Here is a 27,983-nt window from a genome sequence, read left to right on the forward strand (position 1 = left end):
CTGTCAGTGAATCAAAATCCTGGAACTCCCTCCTTAACAGCATTGTGGATGGACCTATACTGCATGGATTACAGAGGTTCAAGAAGATGGTTTACCACGGTCTCAAGGGCAATCCGGGATGGACAATAAATATTAGTCGTCCTAGAGCAATTGCATCCCAAGAACAAATAAAAAGTCTCTCTGGCCATCAATATGCAGAAGTTGCAGCATTTAAAAAAAATTCTGCTTTCTATTCTTATAACCGAAGTGAATAACCTTACTTTTCCACATTACACTCAATCTGTCACTTGTTGCCCACTCAATGTCTATATCTCTTTGCAGCCTTTGCATCTTCCTCACATCTGATATTCCCAACTTTATATCGTCAACAATCTTGGATACGTTACTTTCCATCTCATCTAAGTCATTAATATAGATTGTGAACAGCTGAGACCTCAAGCTGATCCTTGCTGTGTGGCTGAGTTGTCCTCCAAGAAGAAACAGCTTTTCCCCATTCACCATATTGGTTACCTTCAACGAGGTGCAGAAGGGCTGGCAGCAGCTTTAGAATTGTACACGAGCAATGATTAGTGTTTTGAAGGCAAAATAAAAAGGAATAATTTCACCAGTTTTAAAGTAACTTACTCTTGTAAAGTCTTAATCAGAAAAATGGTTTATTGCATATTCTTCTCAATATTTACAAGTTGGGAAATTGTTTTTTGCAACATAGCAGTAGCTTTTGTGTAGCTGATTAGTCACCCTAATTTTTTTTTTAAATTACTAACTAATCATTCTTGTTTTCTTAGGAGTGTTTCCTGCAAAATCCAATTCTCTCAATTGTTCTAGCCCTCATCGACTTGTCTTCAGTTGGGAGTCTGAGTCAATTATAGGGCACTAATATTTCCACATCTAAGTCCAACAAGTAGTTTTTGCATGGCAAACAGAAAACAGTCTTGCAACAATGAAAAGATTTCATTTGTTCTCTCCAAGTTGCACTCAAAGCATTCAATCTTACCAAATGTTACATAGTGTGGGCCCATACCACTGACATCAGTGGATTCGATTCACAATCATCGTCCCCCCCAGCCACAGGAATCGGAGCAGGCCAGGGGCAGACCATGGAAAGGTCCATTGACCTCAAGTGGGATTTTCTGGTTTTAGGGTGAGCAAGGCCAGAAAATCCCACCCAATGACTTTCATTGCCAATTTACATCTGGAGCATTGGGCTGCTTGCTGCAAGTGTAAATCTCCATCCTAAATAAGCAATTAGCTGCTCCAAGGCTGCCCACTGTCTGCATGGACAATAAGCAATCAGATCACTCTATTTCAAATTTCTTTTAGTTTTATATTTTTCATTCCAAAAGATGTATCAAAAATACAATAGAGAAAACACTTAGTCCAATTCCAATTATCTTCTTGTATTGCAGTAAACTAAAGGACAAGGAATCCTTTCATAAAGGCCAAAGGAAGGAAAGTTTTGTTTAGAAAGCCTATTTCAGGTTGTTTCATGAACACAGAAGAAACATACTGTTTTAAATAGTTTAAAAAGTACAAAAATTTCACTGACTCCTTGATTAGACTTTAACTTCACTCTTATAATTCTTCATAGCAGATCATCTCCGAATTCTGCAGATAGACAAGGACTGCATGGTTCCACTGTTTAGAGATTGGACATGGGCGTTGTTCGTACAAGACACCATGATCGGAATCCAAAACACTAAAATTCTATTCGAAATTTGGAAACATTCTGCACTATAAATAACAAGTTAATTGAACACAATATAAAACTCATTCTGGCTAAAGAAATACAGTTCTAAGAACAAAACGTTTTCCAGCACCTCAAGCTACAAAAGTTATGTAAAATGCAAAAATAGTGTAAAATTAATCCCAAATATTTATAGTTTGAACCCAGATCGGTGGTCCTGTATCCCAGCTTCTTACAGTCTTCGAGCTTTCCAACAATTCAGAATTCCCATTTCAGTTGAATTTTTGGAGTTTTTGGAAATCCCTTGAATTCAGAAGTACTGATATTGGGAAGTCCGCTCGTTGTCAGAGTAATTCTATATGACACACGTCACAGAACCATTTACAATATTTTTAATTGAGGGGAGGTGTATGAATAATCAAATCAGTGATGACAATATTAAAAACACAATCTTGCAATAATGCAAGTTACTGGGATTTGAAATTTCTCTGCTATTTTAGCAGAGGCATTGATTTCGTTAAGAATGGTTGGATAGTTACAAATCATCGCTGCCAGAATCGAGAGCGCGCGTCCTCAGCAATGCTGTCAGGCTCATGCTTTTCCTTTCCTCTCTGCTGACACGCATCAAGAATCTGCCAGTGGAAAAATATGCTCATTTCTTCCTTTTCCCATGTCCACAAACCATCAGATGCCCTCTCCACAGGGATGCTAGACTCATGGATTCCCTGTGCTGCCAAATTCCAGGCTCCCACCCCAGTTCATCCTAATCTTTCAATATTAAAAGAGCAGAGGGAGGAATTTCAGAGAAGTACATCAAATGTTTTAAAAATTAAAACACCATGACATAATTTCAAGGTCTGCGACTATACATGGACTGCTACTCGAATTGAAAAATCACATCTGCATGTGCTTTCTACACGAACCATTAAAATTCCTGGTGCAGAATTCAGCGTTACCATCTAGCTATCAACTGACATTCAGGCGCAAATTCTCACAGGGTGAGTTTCAACAAAGTCAGTCTTAGGAAACGAGAGAGAATGGTCTACAGATCTTTCCCCAAGCTATTACAGCAAATTTCCCCAAAAAAGGTTGATCAAGGAACTACATCAATAACTTTTGTCAAGGTAGTTGTAGCCTGGAAGAAAGGCAGCAGGTATCCATTGCAAATACATCAAGTACTCTGACAAATATTCCAACAAGCATGTTGCCTTTTCCACTCACTTTGAATTTTTTTTTAAAGGCACCAATCATTTGGTTGACATTTGAAAAAAAAAAGTTCCAACTCAACATAATTATTCAGAACTTCATCTAACTTTACAACCCTCATGCATTTATGGGGTTATGACAGGTTGGAGTGACACTTTGCAAATACATGAAAACTATAAATAGGTAGATGAGTGGTTAAAAATAGTTGCCTAACAGAGCAACCAGAATTAATGCACTGTCACAAGAATGTAATTTATTTCACATCGGTAAATGATCCCACAATAGTGCCGGAGTCATCTCCTAAAGATGCAAGTGCTCAATGCTATACTTCTGGCATGGTGTCACAGTGGTTAGCATTTCTGCCTCACAGCACCAGGGACCTAGATTCAATTCCAGACTTGGGTGTGTGTGTGGAGTTTGCACGTTCTCCCTGTGTTTGCGTGGATTTCCGCTGGGTGCTCCAGTTTCCTCCCAAAGTCCAAAGATGTGCAGGTTAGGTGGATTGGCTGTGCTAAATTGCCCATTGTGTCCCAGGATGTGCGGGTCAGGGGGATTCGTGGGATAAATACATGGTGTTACGGGGATAGGGCCTGGGTAGGAAGCTCGGTCAGAGTTGATGCAGACTCAATAGGCCGAATGGCCTCCTTCTGAGTGGCATAATGGTACAGTGGTGAGCACTGCTGTCTCACAGTGCCAGAGACCCAGGTTTGATTCCAGCCTTCGATGACTGTCTTTGTGGAGTTTGCACGTTCTCCCCATGTCTATGTGGCTTTCCTCTGGGTGCTCCAGTTTCCTCCCACAGTCCAAAGATATGCAGGTTAGGAGGATTAGCCATGCTAAATTGCCCCTTAGTGTCCCAAGATGCGTAGGTTAGGTGGATTAGCCATAGGAAATGTGTGGGGTTACAGAGATAGGTACAGGGGAGAGGGTCTGGTTAAGTTACTCTGTCAGTGTTGGTGCAAACTCAATGGACTGAATGGCTTCTTCTGCACTGTAGGGATTCTACGGTCTGTGATTCTGCATTTATTCAGGAACTAAAAGGAAAAAAAAATCTGTAAATAAAAATGCAATTTAACAGTGAAACAATTCTACAGTAATAAATCAGTAAATGGCTTCAGACAAGGCTCTGAAATTCTCTCATTGTCAGGAAATGATCAGATGCTAATGGTTGATTTACTCAAAATTCGTCTGAATAGCGATGTTCTGTAGTTATGTCGCCGGTCAGCTTTTCCTGCGCTTCCTTCATGGCGAACGCCACTATGCACAGGCAGAAAATAGATTGTTAGTTCACTGAAACACCAAAAGAGAGACAAAAAATTGCCAACCTCATTCAGTCTAGATTGGAAAAGCTCTTAAACTAATGGCATTGATTTTTAAAATATGAAAATCCCAAAACATCTTACTCATATCACTGGTCCAATCCAAAATAGATCTGTACATGTTCACCCTCTTACTCTTTCTGTCTTCAAGATCTGCCCAAGTATCTCTCGTTAAGTGTGAGCTTCCAAAGTGTGGGTTACCAACCCACTTTGATTGGGCAGAGCACCACAGCTAAACCTAGTCACGTGCTTATCAAATTTTCACATGCACACAATTTCTAGAAGGTACCACTAAGCCCTCATCAGGAGTTGCAAGCCATGGCTAATTTATTCTCCAGGTTTTAAACTCCACCATCACCCCAACTGAAATCATTAACTCAACATGGCTCAGGATCAAATCGGAGACCTTCTGGGTATTTCTGACTCAACAGCACCCCATATGGCTCAGCTGCTGACTAGGCCATTGGGATATTCTTTTTACGTTCACCCTTTGACATTTTATCACATGTAAGCTGGCTGTTCCAAGGCATACAAAATTCTCTGGAGCAACCAACAATCATAAATAATTCCATCAGTTGCATGCGTAAGTTTCTCTCTGAAGCTGTTCCTATTGCCACCTGTATAATTGACCTGCAAGTGCACCTTGATAGCTTGATGTGATTGGCAATCTTATTCTCTCTCCCTTCCTATGGGGAATACCTGGCCACTATTCAGCAGCTTCTCTTTGATAATATGGACCAATCTGGAACTTGACGCAGGATGATGCTGAAATTTGTTCAGCCATTCACTATGGCCAAGGAAATGCAATTGAGTTTTTATTTGAGATGCAGATCAAGCACAATCACATATTGGTTGAATTATACAAATCAATCCTGCAGCAGCACTTAGGAATGCGAGAAGTCCTAGATGACCTATGGCATTATGGCTGGAGTATATCGATTTTGACAGGCACCTACTCCAGTTCCAACATAATGCTCTTCTCCACATCAGTTGATTGCATGTATCGAGTGACAACTTTTATATGGATAGATATAAAATTAGATTTGGATTAAGAGAAAGAAAATGTTCAACATGGACTCAGGTTTCCCAGTGCCTAAACAAAGAGGACAATGTGAGCAGCAACATACTTACCAATGAGTAAAAGGAAGGAGGGACGGAGGAAGGGAAGGAAAGAGAGAATGAGACACAGATGGAATGTTGTGTGAAGAAATAACTGAATATTGGCTTCATATTCACCTTGGTCAGCAGAACTGTAGAAATATTTGTATGTGGGATTTCCGTTTTGATTAATGATCTCTGGATGAACCTTACCTCCGGCATCTGCAATGTAACCAATAGTAAAATAGAATAAATGAAATGAGAACTTCAGGATTAGTCAATTGTCAATAGGCCCGTCACTGAATAATTACTAGAATTTCATCTCTCTAAATTTATTCTTTAAAAAAAAGGAACATCTAATTCATCTGTCCACTTGCCTGTAATTGATTCTTTGTCATTACATGTCCAGTATGTTGGTAACGTGAAACTAATGCCAAATAGAAAGGCTCTTCAGTATAGCAACGAGTTTCTACGACTATCTGACATTATGTCAACAGGACTGGATGCACTTTGGTCAAAATTAGAGACTTCTAATTTTAGGAATCAGTTCATTTATGTTAACTAGCTGAGCCATTAACTATAGTTTTCCAAAATTGGTGTTGTTATGTCAAAATCCTGAAACGCTCAGTCTAACAGCATGCTGGGATGACCTTCACCCCATGGAGAAGCAATGGTTTAAAATGAAGACTCAAGCCCATTTAAAAAAAATATTTGTTCATGGAATGTGGGCATTACTGGCTAGGCCAGCATTAATTATCCATCCTTAACTTCCCTTTAGAAGGTGGAGGGCATGTTGCCTTCTTGAACAACTGCAGTCCATGTGTAGGAACACCCACAGTGCTTTATGGAAGGGAGTTCCAGGATTTGGATCTAGCAACACAGAAGGAACAGAAATATAGTTGCAAGTCAGGATGATGTTGGAGTTGAAAGGGAACTTGCAGATAGTGTTTCCATGCATCTGCTGACCTTGTCCTTCTAGGTCCCTGGAGCTGTGAAGCAGCGGTGCTAACCACTGTGCTACCGTGTCGCCTGTTGTTGGAGCTACACTCATCCAAGCTGTTGGCAAGCCATATCTTCAAGACCTATATTTTATGAAATCTGGAAGGGTACTGAATTACTTGGACACTTGGCAACCAACTTTTAAAAAAAAGTCATCATTTCATCTTGGACTGTGAGCAAGCAGGCCTCTTCCAAATATTCCCCCCGACCAACACAACACTTGGATGAGAGTTATTGAACTGTAAATGTTTTAATGCTGGGGGAAAAACAACTGTTTTAAAGGCAAAGGCCCTAATGCAGTGGTCTCCACTCTTTTTAAACATAAGGTCATTTTTGGCATCAAAATGCAGCATGAGATCTACTCTTAAAAATTTGACCCTACTAAAACTCCCCAAAATGTGCTTGTGCATAATACTCACCTATTCTTAGTGCGAAACCTGTGCTTGCACGCTACTGGTGGGTGCTGTGAAGTCTGGGTCATAGTTTGAGATGGTCAGTCTCACACAGTCCATAGATGGGCATCTGTGAGACAAGTGCGATCATCGGAATTGATAATTTTCATCTGGGGAAAAAGCCACCTCACAGAGGTATGTGGAACCAAAGTAGGCCATCACCTTGAGTGCACACGATGTCAGAAGACGGGATATCTCTCTGTTTACAAGATCCCTAAAGTCTTTGCCCCTTGACCTAGCTTTCAGTTCTATGTCATTTTGCATGGTGATTAATACCATGTCAAGTCCACTGCTGTGATCAAACACCTACTGAAATTTTGTTGTCAGTTCTCCAATGTCTACCTGAAGAAAATGATTTGAGACAAACATGATGATTTGTTCCATCTTGTCTAACTCCTGAAATCGCCTGTTGAACTCCTTTTCCAATTTTCAGGTGGTCACAGAATTTGTTTGGATAGAACCCCTTTCTGTTTTACCAGTTGTTGGATTTTCTCCAGATTTGGGAAGTGCTCTTTAATTTTGTTCAACTGGGAGGACCACAGGCCCAGCTTCAACATGAACACATTCACTGCACCGATCATGTGTGACAAGCCTCTGTCTCTCTCCTACAGTTCATGGTTTAGCTCATTCAATTTTGCACTTATGTCCTTAAGGAAAGCTTAATCTAGCAACCACACATTACCTGACAGCTCACTGTACACTTCATTCGTTGATTTAAGAAAGGTGACAATTTCAGAGGGTAGATCTAAAAATCTCTGGAGAACTTTTCCTCGACTTAACCATCTCACATCTGCATGAAGGATTAGCCCACTGTCGGTGACATCAAGCTCATTGAGTAACGATTTGAACAAGGAATGTTCCAGAGCTCTGGCACAAATTGAGTTGACGATCTTGACAACAACTGTCATTACATGAGAAAAATCAATAACCTTGCCTGCTAACATTTGTTGGTGGATAACACAGTGGTAACTGACAAAGGACGGAATTTCTGGATTATTTCTGCAAAGTGCACCAAACCCTGCATTGACGATGCAACATCAATTGTGATTGAAACTAATTTATTGATCAGAATATTTTCTTAGCCATCTTTTAAATTTGTTGTCGACATCCTCACCTCTTGTCCTCTCTTTGATTGACAAGAGTGAGAAAGTCCTTTTTTGTTGTGGCATCTTTGGATGCCATGCAAACTAAAACAATCAACTGGGCCGTATCCATCATGTCTACTGATTCATTGATCTGCAGTGAGAAACATTTGCAACCTGATAAGTCTTGGTATATTTGGTGAGATACATCCTTGGACAACAATTCCGTCCCTCTGGCTACTGTTAAAGCACTAAGCTGCATGCTCTTGATGGCTGTCATAATTTCATCTTTGTTTTTAAAGTCTTTGAACAAGATGTCGGCAGTAACCATCATAGCCTCCTTGATAACTTCGCCATCTGTGAACAGTTTCTTATGTCTTGCCAGCAGATGGCTAATGCGAAAAGACACCTTTTTGCTTACATTGCCTTTAGCCACAGGCTTTGAAGAGTGGCAGTTGAGCTTGCAACATTCCCTTTAACTCCCAACTTTCTTTGTCTGAATGGCGCTGTGTAATGGGAAATTTTCTTGAAATTTTACATGAACTGTCTTGTGATGCCGTTCCAAATCACCTCTTTTACTCAAGACTACATTCTGTTAACAAATGAGACAAATGGTGTTGCCTTTGACATTCATAAAAAGAAATTCACTTTCCCATTGCTGGTGGAAATGGTAGGTTTTTGCCCTCATGGAGGTCCCCGGCTCCTTGCTCATCATTTTGTCTTCATCCAGCTTAGTCCACGTCTTGGCACCTGCATTTCAGCAGTCAATGAGCTTATTCGCTCGTCACTTCAAGATGCCCGAGTCGCATGTATTTTCGGCAACTGTTCGGCAGCCAAAGAGCTGATACGTTCATCAGCACAGGAAGCCCGAGTCCTGAGTATTTTCTGCTGGTTCGGCAGCCAATGACAATTGACTTTGTGAATCCAGGGATCACCTGTTGACCGCAGTTGACTATTTGGAGACCACTGCCCTAGTGATTTACTGGAAATCATCTGACAAAGATGAGATTCATATTTTGAATTTATCTTTTTGAACTCAATTGAGAATCCACCAAGAATAGGAAAGCTGTCTAACTCGTACTCTCCTTGCCTGAAGCGCCAGGTGGTTATCAGAGTCCAGCTAGGAATCCTCATCTCAGTGGAATTTGTTAGTATTTGGAAACTAAAGAGGCTGAGACAAGTGGGGGGGGGGTCCCAGGATTGATCTGGCTCTATTCTCCTCCATGCTGAAGCTCTGTTGGTGAGAGCCTTCAGACATCTACTGCGAGTAGCATTCTGCCTTCACACCAGGGAGCACCAGATCGACGGCATCAAAACCCTGCAAATGCCACCCTTTTGGTAATATTTCACTTACTCACTAATCTCTGCATTGTGTGTGTGTGTGTGTGTGAAATTGAGTATTAACCAGTTTTTGCAACTCATTTTAAAAATAAGTTTAATTTTAATATAAGTCAATCATTCCGAGCTTATTTAAAGGAGCCTGGTTAAAATATTTTATTCCGGGTCTAACAGTAGTGAAGGTAAATAATTGGCCATTTTGTTGAGTGAATTAAACACTTTCAATGATGGTATGACAAGTGGAGTAGTGGGGCTAGAGAAACTGTGCACTCCTCCCATCCCGGTTGTAACAAGGCATGTGGGGAGTATTCCATCACATTCCTGACTTGTGCTTTGTAGACGGTGGACAGATTCTGGGGAGTCAGGAGATGTGTTGCTCTCTACAGAAATCTCAGCCTCTAACCAGTTCTAGTAGCCACAGTATTTATATGGCTAGTCTAGTTCAGTTTCTGGTCAATGGTAACTCCCAGAATGTTGATAGTGGGGATTCAGCAATGGTAATGCCAGTGAATGCCATGGGGAGGTGATTAGATTCTCTCTTGTTGGAGGCGGTCATTGTCTGGCAATTGTGTGGCATGAAGATTACTTGCCAATCATCAGCCCAAGCCCAAATATGGTCCAGGTCTTGCTGCATATGGACACAGACTGCTTCAGTATCTGAGAAGCTGTAAATGGAACATCGAATCAACCCCACTTCTGTCTTTATGATGAAGGGAAGGTCATTACTGAAACAGCTGAAGATAGTTGGGACTACGACACTACCCTGAGGAACTTCTTGAGGTCAACCAGGGATGGGCAATAGATGCTGACTTTGCTAGTGAAGCTAATGTCTCCATAATTAATAAAAAGAACACTGGTCACTGTGCAGGAAGTCTTAAGACAAGCAAATGAGGTCAGCTGGTTAAAGTCATCCAATGAATCTACCCTGCACTGGCACTTAGAAATGGAAGTTTACAGGACTTCAAAAAGAAGCGTGAACTCATTGCCAATGAGGATGGTGGAATAATTTCAAAAGGAAATGGGATGTACACTTGAGGGAAACAAACTTAGTGCGACAAAGATAAGAGCAGGAGGATGAAACCGATTGCTCTACAGAGAGTTGGCATGGATTTGATGGGCCAAGTGGCCTTCTTCAGTGCCATAAGAACTCTATGACTTATTAAGCACTGCACATGAAAATTAGCAAAAGAAAACAATGCTATGCACTGAAATAGATGAACTTTAGAGCCAAGTATTTGTCCGCAGTGTCAACTTCTCCTTAAAAAATGCAATTAAGTCCACCCAAACATCACAAAATCCAGTGGTGGAATAATTAAGGCAAGAAAACTGGTTGACAATAAGTTAGTTTTGTACATATGCAAGTAGTAACTGTAGGATGAAAATTAATATATCACTCAACACAGTATAATAAAGACTCGGTTTTGAGTATGAGAGGGTACACAGACTTTGCACAACGCCCCCCCCCCCTCCAAATCCTACAGATTTCCTCACTTCAACGGTGCTAAGGATACTTTGTTCCTACCCAAGAATAAGATCCTAGGTATGTATCCTCCATCTGGGCTAAAGGCTGAATCATTTGGCTCCTCCTCATCCTACAAAAACAGAGGAGAAAATACTCATCATTTCACAATTCGATATTAAATAACGCACATAATTTCATCCTCGTTCAAGATTGTGGTGAGACCATACTTCAAACACTGTGTCCAGTATTGATCCCCTTACATGGTTTCCAATATGGAAAGCACTGAAAAACTTCAGAGGAGGGCCATGAGAGTGAACTCTTTCTCAAATTATCATAGCAACCCAGATAGGCTTAAAAAGTTGAATCTATTTACTTTAGAGATGCTGCGAATTTGGAGTAATTTGATAAATGTACAATTGTAAAAGGACTAGACTGTTCCCCTTGATAGATTGAAGAGTACAGTAGGGAATGCATGCAAGTTCTTTTTCCTGCAGATGGCAGACCTATGGAACAAGTTATTGACAGATGCAGCGAGTGCCTACTGTTTGCACACCTCCAAACAAAAAGACCTGGTCAGTTTCTGGCCGAAGGAAAGCAGTGAGAAATCAGACCTTATAAAAAGTAGGTAAATATCAAGTAGAGTAGATATTATCTTGTTGACCAGTTAGTGCAGGAATCCCCTGGAGTCCCGCTCAGAAATCGGTTTTACACTTTGGATGCCGGTGAGGGCATTGGTACCTCAGTAGTGCAGTAGAGCCAGGTTTGTGGCACAAATGGCTTGGCTGTACAGTAGGGGAGGAAGAAGGTGGGAAGAGCAATGATTATAGGGAATTTAATAGTCAGGTGAACAGACAGGTGTTTCTGTGCTGTAGATGTGACTCCAGGATGGCATGTTGCCTCCCTGGTGCTAGGGTCAAAGATGTCACAGAGCTGCTGCATGAAATTCTGCTAAGAGAGAGGATGAACAGCCAGAGGTCGTGGTCCACATTGGTACCAATGACTTAGGTAGGAAGGGAGATGAGGTCCTGCAATCAGAATTTAAGGAGCTAGGTAGAAAATTAGCAAGCAGGACTTCAAATGTAGTAATCTCCGGATTACTTCTCGTGTCATGTGCAAGTGAGAAATAGGAGGATAAATCAGATGAATGTGTGGCTGGAAAGTTGGTGCAGGAGGGAGGGCTTCAGATTCCTGGGACATTAGTACTGGCTCTGAGGGCAATGACACCTGTACAAGCCAGTGGATTGCACCTGAACAGAGCTGGAACTGAGTTCCTTGAAGGGCGTTTTGTTACTGCTCTTGGGAGGGCTTTAAACTAACTGAGCATGGGTGAGGGAAGCAAGAGGAAATATTAGAGAGGGAATACCAAGATGCACAAAATATTAGGAGGGACAGATAGCACTAGTACAGAGAATGGTATGTTGATAGGTGAAGTGGCAGTAAAGGAGAAAGTAATGCCATCTAAATCAGGGTTACTGTAAATATATGTGAATGCACAGAGAAATAAGATTGGGGAGTTACAGGCACAGATTGCATTCTGGAAGTATGATGTTGTGGCAATAACAGAAACCTGGCTGAAGGAAGAGCAAGACTGGGTGTTAAATATTCCTGGATACAAGTTGTTCAGAAAAGATAGAAAGATAGGAAAATAGGAAGTATTGTTTAAGGAGAGCATTGCAGTGCTGGAGAAAGAGGATGTCCCAGAGGGTTCAAGACCAGAATCAATTTGGTAAGAGCTAAGAAACAAAAAGTGTGCAATTACATTGCTCAGTGTAGTCTATAGACCGTCAACTGGTAAGAAGAATGCAGAAGACCAAATCCGCAGGGAAATTACACAGAGATGCAAACATTATAAAGTACTTATAATGGGGGGACTTTAATTATCCAAATGTAGACTGGGACAATGGTAGTGTAGAAGGCAGAGAGGGGCAAAATTTCCTAGATTGTGTTCAGGACAATTTTCTACAGCAGTATGTGTCCATTCCAACAAGGGAGGATGCATTGTTGGAGCTGGTTATTGGAAAGGAGGTGGGACAGGTAGATCAAATGTCGGAGGGGGGGGGGGGGGACATTTAGGAGACAGTGATCACTGTATTGTAAGGTTTAGGATAATGATAGAAAAAGAAAATAGGCGATCCAGAGTAAAAATAATTTACTGGGCGAGAGCCGACATCAATGGGGGAAGAACAGGGCTGGGCCATTTAGACTGGAATGAAAGGTTGTCAGAAAAAACTGTAGCTGAACAATGGGCTACCTTCAAAACAAAAATGGTGCTGATACAGTCAAGGTACGTACCCTTAAAAGGGAAAGATAAGGCAAACAAATCCAGAGCTCTCTGGATGAAAAAGGTGATTAAAAATTAAGATAAGGTAATAAACAATGTGCTTATGCCCGTGTCAGGTAGAAAACACAGTTGAGAACCAAGAGGAATATACAAGGTTCAGAGGAGAGCTGAAAAAACAGTAGAGGAGGGAAGAGGGATCATAAGAAAAATCTGGCACCCTACATAAAGGGGAATCCTAATGTCCTTTATAGGCATATAAAATAGTAAAAGGGTGATAAAAGGAGAAGTAGAGCCTATTACGGACCAAAAAGGGAATTTACACATGGAGGCAGGGGGCATGGCTGAGGTATTAAATGAATACTTTGCATCTATCTTTACCAAGGAGGTAGATGCTACACAGGCCATGGAGAAGATGAGGGAACTCTGGTCCAAGAAGGGTTCAAAATTGATAAGGAGGAGGTGTTGAGTAGACTGTTGGCACTTAAATGTTGACAAGATACCAGGGACTGGGTGAGATGCCTCCAAGAATATTGAAGGCAGTGAGGATGAAAATTGCAGGGGCGATGGCCATAATCTTCCAGTCTTCTCTAAACTTAGTGGAAGTGGCAGAGGACTGGAGAATTGCAAATGTCGTGCCTTTGTTCAAAAAAGGTTATAAGGATAGTCCCAGCAATTACAGACCAGTCAGTTTAACATCAGTGTTATAGAACTGTAGCAGAATTGTAGAAGCTTATAGTCACAGTTATTCGGGTTGGATTAGTAGTCACATGTGGATTGATTAGGAAAAGTCAACTTGGATTTCTAAAGGGGAAATTGTGTTTAACAAACTTGCTGGAGTTTTTGAAGAGGTAATAGGAGGGGTCGATGAGGGTAATGCTGATGATGTCAGTGGACTTTGAAAAGGCATTTGATGCAGTGCCACGCAATAGACTTTTGAGAAAAGTTATAGCTCATGGAATAAAAGGGACAGTAGCAATGTGGATACAAAATTGGCTGAATAACTGGAAGCAGAGAGTAATGGTCAATAGATATTATTTGGGTTGGAGGTAGGTTTGTAGTGATGTTCCCTAGGCGTCTGTATTGGGACCCTTGCTTTTCCTGATGTATATTACTGATTAGATCTTGGTGTGTGGGAGACAATTTCAAAATTTGCAGATGATACAAAACTTGGAGGTATTGTAAACTGAGAGGAGGGCAGTGTAGAACTTCAAAAAGACAGTCAAGTTGATGGAATGGGCAGATAGCTGGCAGATGCAGTTCAATTCAGAGAAGTGTGAGGTGATGCATTTTGGTAGGAAGAACATGGCGAGACAATATAAAATTAGGGACAAGGTTTTTAAGGGGTGCAGGAGCAGAAGGACCTGGGTGTGTATGTACATGGATAATTGAAGGTGGCAGGACAGGGGGCGATAACAGTTAATAAAGCATATTGTATCCTGGACTTTTTTAATAGGGGCATAGAGTACAAGAACAGGGAGGTTATGCTGAACTTATACAAGATACTAGTTAGACCTCAGCTGGAATATTGTGCACAGTTCTGGGCACCACACTATAGGAAGATAGTGAATGCACTGGAGAGAGTGCAGAAGAAGTTCACGAGAATGGTCCCAGAAATGAGAAACTTCAGTTATGAGGAAAGATAAGAGAGGTTGGAACTGTTCTTCTTGAAGAGAAGAAGTCTAAGAGGGGGGGTTTGATGGAGAAATTCAAAATCATGAAGGGGCTGGACAGAGGAGATAGGGAGAAAGTGTTCCCCCTCGTAAAAGGATCAAAAAACGTGAGGCACAGATTTAAAGTGATTTTCAAAAGAAGCAAATGTGATGTGAAAAAAAACTTTTTCACAAAGCAGGTGGTTCAGGTTTGGAATGCATCGCCTGGAAGTGTTGTGAGGCAGGTTCAGCTGAGGCATTCAAGGGAGTATTTGAATGGAAACAATGTGTAGCAGCAGGGGAGTGGCACTAAGTCATGATGCTCATTTGGAGAGCTTGCACATAAACATAGGCTGAATGGCCTGCTCCTGTGCCTTAACAATTCTGTGATTCTGTTTTGATTGCCTAAGGAGGTCAAAAACATTTCTGATCTCTTTTTCCCCTACTTAACCTCTTCCAATACTGGTGGGTAGTGGGTGTCTAATCCTGATGCTTCAGGTATCATAACATTATGGGACAGGCTTGAGCATTCAATCATTTTCCTAAGGCTAAATCAGAGATATGCTTACCTCTACATTCACCATGACAAAGTTATGGGCCAGTTCTGAGATCTCCTGAGAATCAGCAAACTTTGGTTTCAGCGCTAATAGAAAGAAAAACTGTTAAAAACTTTACAAATGACCTGATGCCACCTCTTTGCAGCTGCAAAGATCTTACGAGTACCCAAAGTAATTAAGCAAAATAAATTAACATTCTTGAAAGAAAAGCATTTTACAATCTTAACAGGTTCTTTTAAAAATTGGAACCTACCTTTACATGCACCACACCAGCTTTTGTGTATAATCAACATCACTGGTAGGCCACTAAAAATGAAACAAGAAATCTTGAATGTCTTGTATGAGTAAACATTCTACAGTTATTCCCTTAATGGTAACTATATTTTCATTTGAATATGAAGTTGAAAAAGATTTGAAATGCTGCAAGCTAAAAACCACACCAGTACTAAGTAGACAAATGGCACATAATGTGCACAAACGTCATGGCCACTAATTTTCAACTGCTCTCGCTCCCATTGTTTTCTCCTGTCCTGAAGGGCAATCTGGACAGTGAAAGCTGGCAAAGCTATCCTGTCCGTACTCAACATCCAGCCAGATATAGATGCAGCCACAAATCTTCTTTCAAGGGTCACTGGATAAGGATCAAGACGAGAACCCTGGTTCATTCTTCTCTTTCAAATCAGGGGCACGAAGGTCAATTGCAAACTCAGCTAAAAATTAACCAACGCAGCAGAGGCCAGAAACCCAAGATCTTTTTGTTGGTATAATTCAGTTGTACACTGCCTTTATTGGCTGAGCCTATCGAGGAACCTAATGACTAAAATCATAAAACGTATGTTTAGAGATGCATCGGGTAATGCATTACAACAGCACTGCAGTATTCTCTGCCACCAAATTTTAAAATAGGGATTCACATGCTCCTTTGACCATTCAGCAGCTGAACCAGCCAGACCGTGAAAGTTACGGATTGAAATCCCAGCCTGTTCAGTTCGTTTCTCCCAACGGAATTCCCCTCTCTGACTTTGGCGTTTAGAGCCCGGAGCTAGGAAGGGGAAATTCCTCCAGGGATCTTGTTTCTTACTGTACATCTACGTCAATGTTTTACAAAAAATAGGTTTAAGTTCAGTTGTCTTTATACAGACAAATAATCTATGATCTTTTAAAATCTTAGCTTAAACACAAGCTATTTGGGACAGGTAAATATATGAGTCATGGGGAAATGGTGGCATAATGGTAATGTCAACCAAGGACTATCTTTATTACAAGGGATTGGAGTATGAGTGTAAATCCAACATATCATTTGCTCTCCTAATTGTTTGTTATACCTGCATGTTGACTTTGTGATTCATTTACAAGGACACTTGGATCTCTTTGAATACCAACATTTTCCATGCTCTCATCTTTTAAAAAAAATGTTGCTTTTCTATTTTTCCTTCCAAAGTGACTAACTTCACATTCCACCACATTATATTGTGGTGATATAAACAGGGCCTAGTTTTAAGGCTGATAAAATTGGATATCCTAAATTAAAGAATTGGGCACATTGAAATCAAACACAGTCAAACCTCAGGCAGGCCAATTGTACAATACACAAATGTGTCTGGGCCTGACCCATCAACCACCCATCAAAGGTCGTTACACTCTACTTGAGACTTAGCAGGAGATCATGGCACCTCATTGAAATGCATCGGTCTATTGTTAGAAGCCCAGATCGGGCCAGACTTTCTGTCACCAAGAGATCCTGTAGAAACCTTACCTGATAACAAGTTCAACAACATGGAGATGGACACCTGGGGGGCGGACCCTGGTGTCCTGTCAGGCAGACATCAAGAAACCTTGGGGGGGCGGACCCTGGTGTCCTGTCAGGCAGACATCAAGAAACCCACTGGGTATTGGAACCCCCTCCTGGGACCTCATTGGCCGGAAGCCAGAGAAGTTTCTGGAAAGGCAAGCAGGCTGGGGATAAAGGGACACACTCAGAGGCACACTGCAGCGAAGACTCGACAGGGGAGGCGGCCGTGACCATTCGGAAGACTGACCAGAGAAGGAAGGAAGGAAGAAGCGGCCATCGAGACTCACCTTCGTGACGACAGACCAGAGGGACTCAGAGAATCGGGCCTGCAGTTTAACCAAACCACCTTTACGGGTAGTATACTTGAATCTGGGGTATCCTCTTGTTTTATGTGGGTAATTTAAGGGTTAATAGTGTTATTTAATAAACTTGTTGAACTTTTACTTGTGTTTGTCCTTTCCCCACCTTGTAAATAAGGGCACCGGGGTAAAACCTTGGAGTAAGTAAACTGGTTGAAAGTATCTGAGAATTAACAGGTACAACAATATTCTATCTGACACATTCTTGCCCAATCACTTAACCTGTCCAAATCCCTCTTCAGCTTCTTAGTGTCCTCCTCACAGCTTACATTCCCATCTACCTTTTTGTCAGTAATGTTGGATACATACCTCCCCATAAAATTGAGCGCAGTTATCCTAGAACTGATCCTTGTGAGGCCCCACTTGTTACAGTCTACCAACAGAAGTGAGCTGTTTATTCCCATTCTCCGATTTCTATTCATGAACCAATTCTCAATCTGAGTCAAAATATTAACCCAATCTCAAATTCTTAATTTTTATATTAACTTTTAGTGCAATTCCTTATCGAATGCTTTTTGAAAATCCAAATATACTGCACCTACTGATTTCCCCTTAGTAACCCACAAACACTAACAGATTTGTCAGATACTATTTCCCTTTCATAAAATGATGTTGACTCTGCCTAATTATATTATCGTGCACCTACAAATAGATTCCAGCAATTTCCCTACTACTGCTGTCTGACTAACTGGCCTGTAGTTCCCTGTTTTCTCTCTCCCTTCTTGAACAGTGGGCATACATTTGCTACATTCTAACCCACAGGAACCAGTTTAGAATTTAGGGAATTCTAAAAAATCAAAATTAATGCATCCACTAACTCTTGAAACCCAAGGTGTAGGCCATCACATCCAGAGTATTTGTCAGCTTTTAATCCCATTGATTTCTCCAGTACTATTTCTTTATTAATAAATATCCTTAAATTCCTAATTTTCTCTAGACCCTTGATTCCCCGACATTTCCAAGATGTTACAATATCTTCTACCCTGACAGATGCAAAAGTATTTTCACTTTCATATTCTCCTTCATAATTTCTCTTTTCTTTGCCTCCACGGCACTTATATTTACTCTCATTAATCGCTCTCATTTTTCATATCTTTTATAATCTGTTTATATGTCTCTAGCTAGTTTATTCTGACATCTTATTGTCTCCATCAATTTCCTTCTCATTTTTTGCTGAATTTATAATCTTCCCAATCCTCAACTTTACTGCACATTTTGAATAGCATTATAAGCCTCTTGCTTTATTCTAATGCTATCTTTAACTTCTCATGTTACCTACAGTTGGACCACTTTTCCTAAGAGGTTTTTATTCCTGAAGGCAATGTAGAATCATCGGGAATCATGAATTAATTCTTTAAATGTTTGCCATTGCCTCCCTACTATTGTGTCTTTTAAATTTTGTTTCCCAATCTATACTCCCAGCTTGCCCATCATATCCATGCAATTTGCTTTGTTTAAATTTGAGGGTGCAATTTTCCCATCCTGCCCGCAGCAGGATGGGAGTAGAGAATCCAATGGCAGGCAAGATGTCAGAAAACCACTGGTGTAAAAACAGTTTGCAATTCTCTCGATGGCGGGTTAATGATGGGTCAGTTATCCTGCTGCCTCATGGCATGAACACTATTTGTATTCATGAACATCTCATGAATGCTGATTAAAATAGCTGCTCACTGGAATCTCATCACGCCTTCCAATCTTTTGTTACACAAACAGGAAATTACGTTGGCCTCAAACCCATTTGGAAAGGAGTGGTGAGCACAAGTCAATCTTCAGTTCACTCAAGACTTTGAGGTGCAACATATATTGCCTATCTACCATAGCGCTGCGCTGCTTGTTAAAGATGAATGCCACACTGCTGGGGCTGTAGGGTTGGTCTGCTTCTGCTCTTTGCTGACGTTGTCCAGGAGGACACCACTGTGCTGCAGACTCATGCAAGTCTCCACTTTCAGACACTGACCAGTACTGCAGTCAGGTTGGGGAATGCAGGGGTCTTCTGCTCCCAGTGGCTGACACCATTGTCCAGAAGGACACCACCTGCGCAGTGGTACTTGGGCAGAACTCCACTTTCATAAACGAGCATTTTGACCAGAGGTTGGGTGCGAAGGGAGGTTGGGATGAGAATCAAAAGGGAACTAACAGGGAAGAAGGCTGGGGAAGGGGGCAAACACATGGGAGGGCAGAGGGGCAACGATGTGGAGATGGATGAAGAACAATAGAAGGCAGAGAATAGACAGAGGTGGGAAGCTGGAGCCTGACAAAGGTACATGAAACACTGACAAACATGGGAGTCAAAGGGATACCATATTTTTGACTGAACGGGGATGCAAGCAGACTCCAGAATAGGATGGGGAGGGGGGGGGGGGTGGGGGTAAGGGGGGGGGTGGGGGTAGGGGGGGGTTGTTCAAATGGCACAAAAGGATGGGTCACAGAGAGACTCAGATGAAAGGAAGGGTGGTGGTTTGGGAGGGGGTGGGGAGGACATGGCAATGGGGAACTCTGTGAAAGTCCAAGTCCTTGGACTAAGGCTTACAGTCAGGAGTCACAGATGACAGACACTCCTCTGGCAATGTTGAAAGAAGCCACAGACCACAGGCTGTCCAGGGGCTACATGGGCCTCGGTCAGAAGTCAAAGATAGGATACAGTCCAGGGTTGCAGAGGGCATGCAGCAGGAGCAGAGGAAAAAAGGATAGCTTTGAGTGCAGGGCTGTCTCACAGATGATGTCTCTGGGCTTGGCTGTCTCTTTACTGCGCTACAGATGAAATGATGATGGTAACTGGAGGCATCTGCAGCCTGTAGACAATAAAATGATGGGTACGCGAAGCTTTATGGGGTGGGCTTAATCTTGGTAGGTAACTGTGCACATGACCTCTAGATGGGGTGGATAGGGGGCCACATTGGACATGGGCATGTCACAAATGATGGGCTCCAGGGGAGGGTAGGAATGTCCGCCACAATAACTATGTATGTGATCCAATATTATTGGAGAAGCCTGAACAGCAACAGGAGGAGGAAGCTCTACCTTCACATCATGAGATTTGAAGTGTATATCAGGCACATGGACAGTGAGAGAGGAAGTGTCAGATGTTTGGAAATAAACATGAAGAACCACCATTTAGCTGCACCATAGTAATGGCACTGACTCAAAACTAAAGTAACAGTGAATCTGATTGGGCAGGGTTTGAGACAGTGGGAGGAGAAGAACACTTCTGGGCTAAGGCGGTGCCAGCTAGCTTGTTGGTGCCACAAGAGTGAACAGGAGGCAGCTTAGTTAGAAAATAAGAAGACCTCCTTGGGAAGAAAGCTACTGAAAGTTGATGCCTTTATTAAAGATGTTAAAGGGGTAGACAGAACTAAGTGGCTTCACATCACAGTAACTGCATCTCCAGAGTAACACCTAGAAATGTAGACTTTAGTGAATGTAATAATGAAAGGTACATCTGCATCATATTTGGCATTCCATCAATGAAGACTAGTTATGTGTTCACCAGAAGTTGCATTCATAATGGGCCAAAGGGCATCCACTCAGTTAAATGAGGGCATAGCCACATCTCTCCTCGCCCTTAATGTTATTCCCTTTTATCTCAGGAGATGTCCAACCACTCGCACGAGAACAAGTCCCACATTCACACTTGCACATTCTGGCCTCATGAATCAACACACCATGATCTCTGCTTCAGTTTGCAGTGCCCTGTGAATGCGCTCACTCTGAGAACAGAGTGGAAGCTGAGAAGCAGTGATGTGAGAGCAGACTTGAAGCTTTCACTGCCATCTAATGATGCCAACACTATTGCAGCCGAGATGAGGATACGATGAGGACACAACTAGGCATCTCCCCTTGCTGTGCATGTCTTGTGTTCTGCCACTACCACTGAAGAGACACAAATGCCACTAGAATATGAATGCTAATGAGCTGCCCTCACTCAAGGTATTCCTTGAGGACAAAGGGTTAGAAATGTTTACATCACACTTCAAACACCTGACTTCACCCAAGAGTGCAGAGACGACTTCAACTGAGGTTGACATCACATGAATGTTAATCACATAGTGGGATACTGTCACTAATTGGGAGGATGGCTAAAGCTTGTGTCCCTGCACTCCACTGATCAAGGCCTCAAGGACCTAGTAGGTGAAATGGGGTGCTTCCTTCTTCTTGAGGTTGTAAGCTTTATTCTGGTTGCAGCATGGCATCTAATCATGAAGAGTGAATTAAACAGTGAAATCAATGTCAGACGAAGTACAGAAAGCAAAATGATCAGTGAAAAAGAAAGAATGGATTGAAATAGATACACACAAACAAAAAGTTTAAAAAACTTAAACCTCCAACAACTAAAAGCTGAAGGAATGAGACTCCACATTTGTAAAGGTTAATTTTCAGTGTCCAAGTGGTTGTTTGGCAGCCAAAGCTCAACCTGTTAATGATAGTACACGGATTGAAAGGAACAAGGCTCAACTTTCTGGGTCCATACCTGCAATTCAAGCACAGGAACTTCATGCTGTTCAATACATTTGAATGGGCAACAGCACATCTCCAATGGCTACACCTGAATGTTCACATTAAGCTCCATATCTGCACTTCTTCAAGGTTGCTGTCTGTTTTGTGCATAAGCAGTAGTGAATATCAACAGTCTCACTGTTTTATAGTAAACCTGGTCATTACAACTATTTCTGTGTGTAGTGAATTTGGAAAGGTAAATACTGACATCTTGTGGAAAGGTAGCTGAAAAAAAGGAAGCACTTTAAATCTGCATATTTCAGATATGCACCTTTAAAAAAAATACACCCAGAAAGGGAGGTGCTGTGCACAACTGTTGTATTTATCAAGCATTGTAAAATGATCAGTTCTACTGGTTGTGCATCTTCCTCGAGCGAGACAACATTATTAAAACCAAAGACTGACATGTTCCACAGATTTGGCAATAAATTTAAGATAGAGTAAATGTTGACAGAAATGAAATATAATCAGGTGTAATTTAGGAATTGCATTTTTATGCATCATGTTAAAATATACTGTCAAATTTTGCTCTAACTAGAATGTTCTCAGAAGGAAAAAGTCAATTACCGAGTAATTACACGAAGGTTAAATCAAAAAGTTTAAGTGACAAGGTACAGGATGCTTCCACTTAGTTTTGCATACCTGGCTTCAGCTTCTTTCATTCCATCATCCAACGTTCTCCAGTGAATGTGATCTCCAAATCCTGAAAAATATCGTCATTGCTGTGAATATCTATCTCTGACAAGTTAGAAGCAAAATTTGGCACCCAAACCCCCATACGTGACTCTTATCTTTCCAGCTCAATGTAACTGGGTCATTTTAAGTTGACTGATACTTATTAGTATGCACACGCTGCTGGTCCGTGTAAAGATTGTGCTTATTATGGGTAGTTCCTGAGGATGTGGGGTATTGGGAAACAAAATGGAGATTAACTAAACTATTTGCCTTTCATGGACACTGGACCAGTTATGTATTAAGCTCTTCTCCCTTCCACTTCCCACCAATGACTGAGTCCGGGTCCAAAAAAAAGCAACTGTATTTTCAGAAACATGAGACACCTGAATGATTCATTGAATATCCGGAAAGAGTGGTAGAGAAAACTGATCAACCGTAGCCACATAATTGGTATTTTTTGAGTTTGCACAGCTCTTGATTAAAAGAGAACAAAGCCATCTTTAATATAATAAAAATGGACCCACCTCGTCCAAGACTTTCACTCCCAGATGTCGGAGAGCAGACCAGAAGAATGCAGAAGACGGCGAGCTGCAGGGATATTTGGAGCTTCATGATCAACTCCGACCCTCTCGCCGGTAACTCAATGAAGCCAGAGATAGAGCGGAAGTGACGCATTGGAACGTAGTGTAACTCTTTCTGAGCTGGAATTTCAAACATCTTCCTGATTCCAGACACACCACATTTCCCAATCATTCCCTCTGAGAAAACGCCTCTGTCTTTATGTGTAGCACCTTCGCGAAGCAAACGTCGCAACACAGTGAATGTGATTGTCACCTGATTTAGTCCTAACTGATGACATTTTAGGAAAGGAAATACTGGGGGACTTGCACCTTTTTCCATGTTTTACGATTTTTGTTTGCGTCCTGAGCATCTCATGTTAGCTCCCAACCTACTAAACTTGGGAAAGGGCAAGCAGTCCTCAAAAAAGCTAACAGCTCAAGCTAAAACTTCAAAATTAATTAATTACAACTGCAATAATTTATTTTCCCACGTTATCTCCAGAGTCCTCCAAGGATCTCTTGGTCATCATCTACACCATCCACATGTAAGGTGATGACACCAAGTTCTATCTCGACCCCGCCACGGACTCTCACACTGCTTGTCTACTATCCAGTCCAGCATGAGCTGCAACTTCTTCCGGGAAGACGGAAGCATCGGCTTTAGCGCCTGTCATAAATAAGATTCAATTCTATTACCCCCCCCCCCCCCCCCCCCTGTCATTGTGTCAGATTGAACCAGATTGTTGACAATCACAACATCCTTTTCGAACCGGAGCTAAACTTCTGAAACGCAATGCCTGCATCATAATGCATTTTGGGAAGACAAAGCAAGGGAAAACACAATGAACGGTAGGAAGTACAGATACTGATACTTGTCAGATTCAGGAAGCTTATTTGCTGCCAGTGGAGAGAATCACCTTTGTTCCTTCCCTGGCTCCAGTACATCATTCTCTGCAAGTGGTTAAGAAGGCATATGGGATACCTGCCTTTATTAGCCGAGGCATAAAATACAAGAGCAAGGAAGTTACTGTGGAACTGTATAAAACACCCATTAGGCCATAGCTAGAGTAGTGTGCGCAGTTCTGGTCGTCACATTATAGGAAGGTTGTGATCGTACTCGAAAGGGTGCAGAAGAGATTAACTAGGATGTTGCCTGGGCTGGAGCGTTTCAGTTATGAAGGGAGACTGGATAGGCTGGGGCTTTGAGCAGAGGAGACTGAGGAGGGACCTAATCGAAGTGTACAAAATGATGTGGGACATAGATAGGAAGACATTTTTCCCTTAGTAGAAGGGTCAATAACCAGGAGGCATAGATTTAAGGTAAGGAGTAGGATATTTAGAGGGGATTTGAGGAAAAACCTTTTCACCCTAAAAAACCCAAGTTTTTTACACAGGTGGTGGGTGCCTGGAACTTGCTGCCACGGGAGGTAGTGAAAGCAGATACGATAGTGACTTTTAAGGGGCGTCTTGACAAATACATGAATAGGATGGGAATAGAGGGATATGGTCCCGGAAGGGTGGGGGGTTTTAGTTCAGTCAGGCAGCATGGTTGGTGCAGACTTGGAGGACCAAAGGACCTGTTCTTCTGCTGTAATTTTCTTTGTTCTTTGAGTGGTGGGAATCTGGAACTCACTGCCTGAATGGGTGGTTAAGGCAGGAACCCTCACAACATTTAAAAAGCATTTAGATTAGCACTTGAAACAACATAGCATTCAAGGCTCCAGACCAAGTGCTGGAAAATAGGATTAGTATAGATTGGTGTTTGATGGCTGGCGTAGACATGATGGGACAAATGGCATCTTTCTGTGCTGTAGGACACTATGACAAAAGATCAATCACTTCCACAATATAGCCCACCTCTGCCCTTACCTCAGCACATCTGCTGCTGAAACACCTGTCACCTCCAGATCCCTCTACTTCAACTTTTCAGTGACTGCCTACTCTCCACCTTCCATAACCTCAGCAAATCCAAAACTCTGCTTCTCATGTCTTATCCTTGATCTTATCCTCTATCCTCTATCTAAAATTGGCAAGTCATGTTGCAGCTTTATAGATACGATGACTTTTAAGGGTGTCTTGACAAATACATGAATAGAATGGGAATAGAGAGATATGGTCCCTGGAAGGGTAGGGGGTTTTAGTTCAGTTGGGCAGCCTGGTCAGTGCATCGTGGAGGGCCGAAGGGCCTGTTCCTGTGCTGTAATTTTCTTTGTTCTAGTCTTGATCAGCTATAACCTCGTGCTAACTAATTTGACTCCCAGTCCTTGGAACACCTCCATCTGTTTTTAATGAGTCCTTCACTGTTTAAACTTCATGGACTAAATTTTCATTTTGCTGAGGAGATGGAATGGAGGCAGGTGACGTCATAAATTCAGGTCCACAAGAAGTGCTAACTTTCAACACCATCCCACCTCTCAGCAATTTTAGATGAGGCTTCAGGATCTGCAACTGGAAAACCGCAGAATCATGGCAGTTCATCATTGTGCATAATAGCCATGTAATAGCATGAAAGCAATTTTTATTCGATAAAGCGTTAACAGATGAGATATGTTAATGTATGACGTAGATGATGATGTACCACTGACATCAACCAGTCATGTGTTAAATTCTTGAGGGAGAGGTTGAAACACCATGCCTAGGAGCAATATGCCTACTCTGTGACCTCTTTAGAAGTAATACAAAAAAACAAATGTTTTTTAAGCAGATACCAGTGTATGATTGCAGTATTTCTACTAATGAAGTACCAAACCTAGAGTCCACAGCTAAGGACCATCTCAGAACAGCAACAATATCCCTGAGGAGAAATGGCACCACAGTGGGGAGCCAGTCCTGGAGCCATGCCCACTTAATATAATTACATAAAAGGGAGGAAGGTGCAGAAAGTTGCTCAAGGACTGGCACACAGTGGCCATAGAGTGTTCAAAGGTCTCAGAATTAGCTCTGTAGGCACTGGATCAAATTGTGGGGGAGTGACCCTGCAGGGTTTTGTTGGGCCTAAATGAGGGAGGTGGTCCATGAAGCCATAATATTGTTTCTGGAGGCAAGTAAGGCTATCTGTGGACATGGGGTTGAGCAACACAGAGTTGGACCTGAGCAGCAATGAGGAGAAGCCAATGCCATAGAAAATACAACCCAATAGTCCAAAAGTTTGCAGAGATGATGTACGAGAGCCAGGGAAGGAACAAAGGTGATACTCTCCACTGGCAACAAATAAGCTTCCTGAACCTGACAGTATCAGTGCTGCTGAAAGTTGCACCTATCAAATTATGGTAGCAGGATTATGTGCCCTGGTGGAGGCTCACCTCACTCTTCACTAGTTTTGTCACTACTCCCTGCCAGCAACCATTGAATTTACAGGGCACCAAATGTCTCGGGCTCTAGGTCCTTTAAAAGGGTGGCAACCGACCTGACTGGCATCACACAATCAGCTGCCCATCACAGCATATGGTGAGGTGGGGGGGGGGAGGAGGAGTTGGTGGAGAGCGCTGGGGGCCACTCATGGATGCTCTGTTTGAGAGGACATTGGATTACATTGAGTTCACACAGGTTGAGAGGTCTGTGGAATTTTCCTCCATCATCGGACTCCCTCAGGTGCAATGAGTTGTCAACTACATCCTTGTAGCCGGCAGAGCAGTTAAGGGCATTGATAAACAGGAAGAGATTTCATTCTCATGTTCAACTGGTTTTGACCAAAGTATTTGCTCCCGCTCTGTGCAAAGTATCCAGGTGGCTGCCATTACTCCTTTATTCTTAGGAATTCACAAGTGCATGACAACACAGACACTGTAGATAGATGGGACAAAGGTTAGCTACTGAAGAGATGGCTGCTAACATCCATATGCAGCCCTTCAATGATGACACTGAGACACTATAACCACTGCCATCTTAGCACAAGGGTTACCACTGGACAGACCAACTCTTCAAGATCCAATTTCAGTGCCTTCACTGGTTGGCACAGTATACCTGTGCAGGTGACGCCTGCTGTCTTCACAAGCCACCTCCAACCATACCAGCTTCATCTGTTGACAGGCTGGCCTTCTCCTGCCATTCTGACAAAAGAAAGATCCATTGTAACGCATCCACCTCCAGCCCTGTTGCTGTCCTCGCTGTTCCATCCTTAGACCACAGAGTTTGAAGATGAATTTTGTAGGAATAATGGTGTTGAAGACTGAGCTGTAATCAATAACTAGAAATCTGATATGTGTCTTTGTTATCCAGGTGTTTCAGGATTGAGTATGAGGGAAGGTAGATGGCATCTGCTGTGGACCTGTTGCAGCAATAGGTGAACTGCAGTGGATTCAGGAAATCTGGGAGGCCAGAATTGATCCATGCCATGACTAACCTGACTAACGGGTGGCACGGTAGCACAGTGGTTAGCACTGCTGCTTCACAGCTCCAGGGTCCTGGGTTCGATTCCCGGCTCAGGTCACTGTCTGTGTGGAGTTTGCACATTCTCCTCGTGTCTGCGTGGGTTTCCTCCGGGTGCTCCGGTTTCCTCCCACAGTCCAAAGATGTGCGGGTTAGGTTGATTGGCCAGGTTAAAAATTGCCCCTTAGAGTCCTGAGATGCGTAGGTTAGAGGGATTAGTGGGTAAATATGCGGGGTAGGGCCTGGGTGGGATTGTGGTCGGTGCAGACTCGATGGGTCGAATGGCCTCCTTCTGCACTGTAGGGTTTCTATGATTTCTATAACCTTTCAAAGTGCGAGTGTGTGTGAGAGAGATGAATGTGTATGACAGGAATGAGTGTGTGTGAGAGGTGAATGTGTGTGAGAGAGAGATGAGTGTGTGTGGGAGAGTTGAGTGTGTTACAGAGGTGAGTGCGTGCACAAAAGCGAGGTGTGTATGTGGGAGAGATGTGACTGTTTGTGTGAGTGAAAGAGGTGTTTGTGTGTAAATGCACGAGGGAAAGAGAAAGGTGTGTGTGTCCAGAATCACTCCTCCCCTAAAAATGACAAGAGGTAAGTGTTAGAGCTTT

The 27,983-nt window shown here is 42.3% G+C and overlaps 2 protein-coding genes across 2 annotated transcripts in view; both read right to left on the minus strand.

Annotated features, from left to right (window-relative positions):
- cc2d1b (coiled-coil and C2 domain containing 1B) overlaps nt 1–27,983 on the minus strand; it is a 417,139-nt gene that overhangs the window by 166,785 nt on the left and 222,371 nt on the right. The gene's annotated exons all lie outside the window — the stretch shown is intronic.
- On the minus strand, nt 632–23,098 carry txndc12 (thioredoxin domain containing 12 (endoplasmic reticulum)). The gene is made up of 7 exons (XM_078218565.1): nt 22,972–23,098; nt 22,415–22,475; nt 15,381–15,433; nt 15,140–15,213; nt 10,701–10,770; nt 5,446–5,529; nt 632–4,147 (listed from the first exon to the last, which is right to left on the minus strand). Exons 1-7 carry the CDS (start codon nt 23,057–23,059, stop codon nt 4,068–4,070), a joined length of 510 nt encoding a protein of 169 aa, XP_078074691.1. The 5' UTR covers nt 23,060–23,098; the 3' UTR covers nt 632–4,067.

Source organism: Mustelus asterias, chromosome 8 (genome assembly GCF_964213995.1).
Source record: "Mustelus asterias chromosome 8, sMusAst1.hap1.1, whole genome shotgun sequence".
NCBI classification, from domain to species: domain Eukaryota; kingdom Metazoa; phylum Chordata; class Chondrichthyes; order Carcharhiniformes; family Triakidae; genus Mustelus; species Mustelus asterias.

What these genes read in the sequence shown, in the direction of transcription:
- txndc12 (XM_078218565.1), bottom strand. Translation starts at nt 23,059, where the DNA reads ATGAAGCTCCAAATATCCCTGCAGCTCGCCGTCTTCTGCATTCTTCTG. An exon ending in ATGAAAGAAGCTGAAGCCAG is followed by an intron (nt 15,434 to 22,414) that starts GTATGCAAAACT and finishes TTTCATTTTTAG; the next exon opens with TGGCCTACCAGTGATGTTGA. An exon ending in CTACAGTTCTGCTGACCAAG is followed by an intron (nt 4,148 to 5,445) that starts GTGAATATGAAG and finishes GCCTGTGCATAG; the next exon opens with TGGCGTTCGCCATGAAGGAA.